This window comes from Ylistrum balloti, unplaced genomic scaffold (genome assembly GCF_031769215.1).
Source record: "Ylistrum balloti isolate Yb309-2 unplaced genomic scaffold, AGI_CSIRO_Ybal_v1 Utg369640, whole genome shotgun sequence".
Classification (NCBI taxonomy): Eukaryota; Metazoa; Mollusca; class Bivalvia; order Pectinida; family Pectinidae; genus Ylistrum; species Ylistrum balloti.
The window spans coordinates 504690-512500 of NW_026781901.1; the positions used below are offsets into that span (position 1 = coordinate 504690).

The window sequence follows — 7811 nt, forward strand, 5'->3', positions numbered from 1 at the left end:
TGATTGAGGAAACGAATCGAAAACAACACAATATGCGTAATTGATGTAATTTTTTCATGTGTAGATGAGTGCTGTGATTCCAATGAGTCTGACTTATAAAAACATCAATATAACCGATGTCTTCATAGCTTCCATAACAACGTCGATTTTGTATAGATTTTCTGACTTGAAAATTACCTGAATACATCCCTTTCGCCAACCAATGAAGAAAGTACGTCCTGCTACATAGCTGTCAACTCGCAATTTATGTTTGAAAGCTAATGATAACTCTTCCCTGTAAAAATTAGTTTGTATGCGGTTGCAACGGACGCAAGTTCGCCATGTTGGAATTCCGTATAAATTGCGCATGTGCAAAATCGACTTCCGATCGGAAACTGTCATTTGCAGCAAAAAGCGCGGGAGAGAAACACGTGTGTACACAAAGTTGTAAACATTAGAAAACTCCATCTGTCAACAAGTGCTAGGAACCAACAATGCCTCGTACAGAACGAGGTTAGAATATTCATTTTCAACTTTGCATTGAGAGCTAACGTTTATGTTAAAGTACAGATTTCTAGTTACGCTAAGTCTGTGGTGAATGTGACAAATGGAGAATTTTCAGAAATCAGAATGACCGATGAACGGATATCGAAACGACACGAATAGAAATCCAGAGCGTTGTTATTTTCATTCATAACAACATAAAATATTGTCATAATTGTAACGTTTGTCTGAATAAGTTCTTTATTTTTTGAGAAGTTCCAACAGAGCCTAGTATAAATGTTAATTAAACATATTTTAAGGGAGGTAACTCGTACATATGTGAGGTTACAGCCCCTGAAAACCATGTTTCCTCTGCCATTAGATAGGATATTATATTAATAAGTCCCAAAATTAGACATTCTGACAGACGGCTATGCTGCTTAGACAGTTTCTCATTATCTGCCTGTCAACATTAATGTTTAAATCAACATTTGTATATTTGTCCTCCTTCTGCTACAACACTGCATCTATGATTGGTCCTATTGTGCACTAGTGATTTTGCCTTGGCAAGATGAATGGTCCTAATTGTCTTTGATTGTTGTTCAGTGAGGTAGCCACCAGCCACTTCAATAGACTCCACTTCAAAATTACTGTATTTGTTCAAATTGTTGTTGGGCTATAAATTAAACACAACGAACGAACCATTGTCATTCATCTGTCTTTCAGCTATACATGTGTCCAGTATTTTAGCACCCTCCCTGTTCATGCAACAGAATGAATGATTTGTTGTATGTTATACCTACTTAATTTGTAATAATATTTTTTGGACACATTTCTAAATAATTGTATTTGATGCTTCCTCTGCTGTAAAGTTTTAACACTTGAATGTTGTTTTTTATTAGGAGTTAAAAGGAAGAGAGACACCGATGAAAATCCTCCTAAAATAAACAGCAACAAAACTCAAAGCAAAACTGAACAGAAGGCAAACTCATGCTATACTCACTGGTTGATGAAATCGGAACCTGAAAGTCGAATAGAAAAAGGAGTGGATGTGAAGGTAATTCCTTCTGAAGTGTTTTTGTATGATCAACTGATCAGTAAGACATACCCAGCGATTTTGTATAGAAATAGCTGAAAAAAATATCACTTCTCAGACCAATGGACTATGAGAGGGTTCTTTCAGGTGACTAGTTAGTGGTAAGTGGAAAACGGTATACTTGTATGTGGGACAAGCTGTAGCAGGGCCTGTGTTGGCTGCTTATATATATTGACTGCATACCAAAGAAGGCTATGGGACAATCCGACAATTCATGATTGCTTATGAATTAGTGGAACAATCACCACTTTGGTGTCTGTTCAGTATAACAGGAATGCAGGTTAGTCAGGTGTCTTATTGATAGGTTTAGGACACACAAATATAGTAGTGGCAGGCATATATATAGGTAAGTCAGGTATAGATATGGTAAAGGAATCAGACAAGGTTGTGTTGAATGGTTAATTAGTCAGATGTCTGGTTAATGGGACAAGTTAATGTTGTGTGGTTTAAGGGACACACAAATCAATGATGGCAGGTTAGTCGGTTGTGTGGTTAAAGCGGCTATTACCTTAGAAGTTAACATCGGGAAATGGAGAATTTGGCTTATGAATAATAAATATATCCATAATAAAGCAATACATTCACCTATAATGTCAAATTTGTTGTTTTTGTGCATATTTTCGGTGTCAGAACATTGTTTATCTTGACTATTGTTTATAAACATGTTCAAGCTCGGTTTATTATGAAGAAAGCCAAGTGGGTCACTTGGCTTGTCACGTGATGAAGTCATTAACTTCCGCTGCAAAGAAAAAATGGACTACGAGGAAAATGTAAACAAGTCCACATGTCTTATGGTTGGCACTTGCTTTTGCACTTTTCTGCTAATTCTTGTTTGCAGTAAATTATTCTATAGTGTTATAATATATCATTTTTAACAATCAATCTTAGTAATTCGTTTTGTTTTGGCTTGTATGAGAATTGTATATGTCAATCGCGGGCACTATTCTAGTGGGGCCCCAAAAGGGATAATTACAATCAGAAAAGAAAAAACTCATTGTGCAGAAATGCACAGGAATTGATACTTTGTCTGTACACATTAATATATATTGTTTACCATTTAACATGTATCTATGTGTTTATTATGAAGGTTAAGTTTATCATCACGGTTGTTATTCTCACAGTAACACCAGTACCCCAATTGGGCCCCTTTAACTTTAAACTTGCCCATAACTATTGGGACCTTGACCATGACCTTTTGACCTATCAAAATCAACATTGGCCATAACTAATGTATCATAAGAGGTATAGCTTTCATTTTTGCCATGTGTGTTCCTTTTAGGTGGTACCAACATTTTCCTCATGCGACCTTGATTATGACCTTTGACCTACTTTTGAAAGTTAAAAAAAAATCAAACCACAATGATGACAAATGTGTTTCACAATGTGTGTTTGCATTTAGCACATGTGTTACACGTAGTTTTGATGTCCCACTTCAAAATTTTGTTGCAACTAGGGGCATGGTGTTTCAAAAACACTTGTTGTTTTCAAATGTTTGGTAGGGTTCTTTTTACACCTGAAGACACTCTTTCCCATTCTGGATGGTTGTTCAGTGAGATAGCCATGGCCACAAATTTATACAGTGAAAGTAAGGAACCCTGCCGCTAAATGACCCAGGATGGTCAACATTGCTTTATAATTTCGTAACAAAATATGCATAAAGAAAAAGATACAAAATTTTACCATGATCTTTCCAGACCTTAATCTTTGCTGCAGTGACCTTGACTTTTGTCAGTTGACTCCTTGTTTAATTCAGACCAATTTTGCTCCCTAATTTTACAGCAATGTATGCACCAGTAAAAAGATATAAAATTTGACCTTTACCTCTGACCCATTGACCTTGATTGTGGAAGGGAGCGAGAGAGTTGCATGCACATCTACTTATCGTCCTTTATATTGATATGAATTTCATTGGAATTAATTCAAAGGTTTAGGTATAGCAATGTTTTATGAACAGTATTATCATACACAATGAAATCTGCTGAAAATATTGTTTTTGTTTTTAGTTTGGCATAGAAGATCTGAAAGCTTGTGAGAATCAAACAGCCTGTTGGGATGGAGTAAGGAATTATCAGGTAAAAAGTGAGATAAACAGAAATTTAAACTATACTTAATCAGGCCAAGGACTAGAAGTAGAACTTTCTTTTTTTCTATAAAATATTTTTAAAAAGTGTTCCAAATTAAACTTCCCTCATTATAGATACATTGAGTAATACAGGCCTTTTGGGCCTCTTGTCTTTTAAAACAGCAATTGAAATGTGTACAAGTCTCTTGAGCCTCTTATTTTGTTGTACACTGAATGTTAGAGATTCTAAGTCTATAGTATGTTTTGTACATTCTTTTTTCATGTGAGTCTATGAAAGGACATCTATTTACTTATCTGTCAAAATTAATTTTTTAGGGAACATACAATGGTTTAAAAGTAAATGTCCATCACCTGATTTTTAGATGCATCTATCACCATGACCAGCTGCTAGCTAGGCTATTTATAGTCTGGACCAAATTTTACACCACAAAAAGACCCAACAATGCATAAATTCTGCGGAAAAGTTATAAAACATGTTTTGAAATTAGGTGATGAAGTAGTTGGTACATATTTACAAATACATGTATATAAGATCAAAAGATTAAAAAAGAAAACATGAAAATGTTATGAAATATTGTGTTTATATAACAACTTGGAACCATTTTATGCAGATATTACTATGCTTCTTCTCTGTTTGAAACAAAAATAGATTTTGTCTCCACTGTTCAATTTATCTCCTTCGTCCATGCTGTCGAAGTTTCATACACTACATATTTGTGATAAGGTCTTAAATTCCACATCATAACTAAAAAGATATTTGAATATTTTCAATTATTGTATGGAAGATATCAGGATTGTATAGATGAGCAAACATGTTTGAAAGAGTAACTAATTTCCGACGTAACTCTAAAACTGGAAGATTGTATTTTAGTTTCATGTTTAATACCGCCACAGACTTCCTATCAATATTGCAGTCAGTGGTACCATGCCCTCAAGATCACGTTTCTTACATGATGTCTCAAACAGATGTGTGAAATACTTCTCTATTTTTGAAAATTATTTGATAATAATGATTAACAGTGGCCTGAGGGTTGGGGCCAAAAGGGGTCAAATTGACTTGGATTTCAAAAATCTTCTCAACACCCAGGTATGGTAGAATCAAATACTCTTCATGGATGGAAGTATGTTAAGGTGTTTACAAAAAATGGGTCTTGCTTTTTCTTTCTGGGGAAGAGGTTAACTTTACTGTAATTTTTATAGAAAATTTGCATTTTTGAGCATAATTATTTCCCACAGGAAATAACTATGTAAGAATAATTAGTCTAGGATGACAGTTTGATGGTATGCAGGTATTGACACTGTCTTAATATCATCAGTGTCACAATTTCTTTTCATTACACTTGAAAGCTACTTACCCTTTGACCTTTATAATCAATATTGCTTATCTCAGGTGATAGTCAAGGCCACCAGGCCTTTTGTTTATGATAAATTTTGGTGGTAAACTTTGTAAGCATGGAAACAAATGTGATCATGAGTGGAAAGATATATTGCTTAAAGAAATGCGTAGATGCAAACAAAGCAGTCTTAAGAATACATTGTTGAATTAGTGCTACTAAAGCTTATGGTAGTAATTATTTTAATATCAGTAACAGTTCTGTAATTCTGATTTCTTATAATTAGGAATATCACAATTATGAGAACAGCTAATAGACATATGTATAAATGATTTTTTTTTCATTTCATGTTATAACACACGTAAATCAAGTATACACTATTACATTCTTGTGATAATTTTGTATGTTTATGATCGTGTGCAAGGATTTATCAACTCATTTTCCATTGAAATGAGACCTATTGTGCAGTCATTGTTGATTATGTGTTTACTTTTTGACTTAAAAAAGAAAATGTTCAGATTGTCTTGGATTTTGGTGCTTATAATTGATACATACAGATGTAATTGAAAGGAATAATGAAAACACTTCTCCTAGCTGCTGGGGTTTGAAATTAGCCTATAGCTTGAATTCTTAATGGTTTTTACCCCCACCTATACTGATGTACTGATAATTCTGGTGAGGCTGTAGTAACTTTTGGTCTTTAACCAGACACTCTACCACTATATAAACTAGAGAGAAATTCCCAAGGCTAGAAATTAAAGTGACCACGAGAACCCTCAACTTCTACAAGTTCTAGTATCTGTAGGACACTTTGTATATTTTGAGAACTGATACAGTGCAGTGCTCAAACAAGCAATGAACTGATGAAATATTGTTGTTTGTTATTGTGTGAGGTACACTAAAACATAGATTCTGATGTAGACATATCTAAGTTTGTTTTTAAAGGAAGAAAAAACATCAACAGTTAAATTGATAACCAATGTAATCGATCGTCATCAATGTTGAAATCTCAACCCATCCCTGTTAAAGAGTTATTGCCCTTTGTTTTCATTTCAGCATTTAGAAGTTGGTAGGATTTATCAGCATGGCACTTAAGTTTTCCATTTGCTTATACTAGCCACAAGGACACATTGATCTGTCAATCATATTAACCATCTTGAAAGTAATCACATACCTCTACACCTGTGAGTCTACCTAGATAAAAAGTTAATGTATATCAATGGACTGTTTTTCCTTTACAGGCTAGAAACTTTATGCGAGATGACATGAAGCTAGGACAAAAGATGTTTTTCTACCACAGTAACACAAAGGTCCCAGGCATCGCTGGAATCTGTGAAGTAAGAGACTTGTTCATAGCGATTGCATTTCATGCTGATTTGTCTTTAGCAAGGAAGATGAGAGACTGTCTTAACATTGGTATTCATGTATTCAGGCATAAAAAAAACTTTTTCAGAAATTCACAACAAAAACATTTTCTTTTATGATCGTGAATATAGGAAAGTTAAATCTCTTGTGAATATTACCAACTGCACAGTATAAATATGTGTATTTTGTATTTTATGCCATCTTGCTTATATTTTTTCCTTGCTGACTTAAAGGTATTGGGCGGCTCATATTAAATGCAAGAGTAAACTTTTTAAGAATGGAATTTTTAAATGTTCAAAATATTTGTCTGAGACATAGAAAAAACTGTAACAAACATCTACAGGTTTTTAAGAGGTTTGTTTTTCAATACATAATTGTATAAGAATTGTGTAATTTTTTCTGGGGCTGTATTACCTCCCTTGTGTCAGAACATAATCATTATCATACCAGATAGGTGGTAACAAGACTGATAAATCTAGCACTGGGTAGTATATCAGGTTTCCCATACTCATGAATGAGAAAATACTGTCACTTTCCATGGGACAGTCAAGCACATAACCATAAAGTGATTTTGATGTAGACTAGGATAGGAATGAGGGATGCAGAGGATGAAAGCTACCTGCAATGCACCAGATAGTAATTAATACATGTGTATATGTAATTACTGCATTAGTGTGTGAGATGAGACTCTTGTCTGCCCTCAGATTGTGAAGGAGAGTTATCCAGACCATACACAGTTTGACCCAAAGGACATACACTATGATTCGTAAGTAGTTATGATAATTGGATAAAGATCTGGATCTATCATCTGTTTGAATTGGATGCAAAATTAAACTGACAACAAAACACCAGTGTGAAAGTGTTCATCTATCAATGCAGCAAATTGTCAAGTATGATAATACATGTAACTATTGTTTGAATAATATTTGTCTCTCTGTGTCAAAGGAAACAAGTCTATTTGGAGTCATCATCAAGGTCTGCATCATTGTTTGAAAATTTGATGTTTTGCTCAGTATTTAGCAACCAGATTTTGGTTTAAAGTTACATTTTAGGTCATAGGGTGCACACCAATGGGGACGAAAGTGTAAATTTGAAATCAGTACAGTGTTAGAAGTTCTATATTTGCTCACTTTAGTAGACACAGTCAGTAGTAGTTCAGGATTACTATCAGTACAGGTGTACTCTTCATAGTGAGAGGAGAACTTTTCCTAATATAAACAGGAAATTAAACTTGAATTATCTTTCATGTTTTCAAAATGTTTTCAAAAGTACAGATAAAAGTATGTTGATATGCATAACATTTTCTCATTCTTATAGACAGAGACAAAATTAAGACAAAATGTTTCATGAAGATACAATATCCTTTTGGTAAAGATCTAGTTTATTTGAAGGATGCCCTTCATTTTTGCCTCTAAAGTATGAATTTTAAAAAATATGGATAATTTCCCCCATGTACAACATATCTGCAATA

The 7811-nt window shown here is 34.0% G+C and overlaps 1 protein-coding gene across 1 annotated transcript in view; it reads left to right on the forward strand.

Moving 5' to 3' along the window:
- The first annotated feature begins 427 nt into the window (after nt 1-427).
- The window catches only part of LOC132553869 (thymocyte nuclear protein 1-like), an 11385-nt gene continuing 4001 nt past the window's right edge, over nt 428-7811 (forward strand). Inside the window, exons 1-5 of the mRNA XM_060218152.1 lie at nt 428-492; nt 1365-1519; nt 3562-3630; nt 6217-6312; nt 7045-7106. Coding sequence (XP_060074135.1) covers nt 474-492; nt 1365-1519; nt 3562-3630; nt 6217-6312; nt 7045-7106 — 401 coding nt within the window. The 5' untranslated portion in view covers nt 428-473. The remainder of the gene's footprint in view (nt 493-1364; nt 1520-3561; nt 3631-6216; nt 6313-7044; nt 7107-7811) is intronic.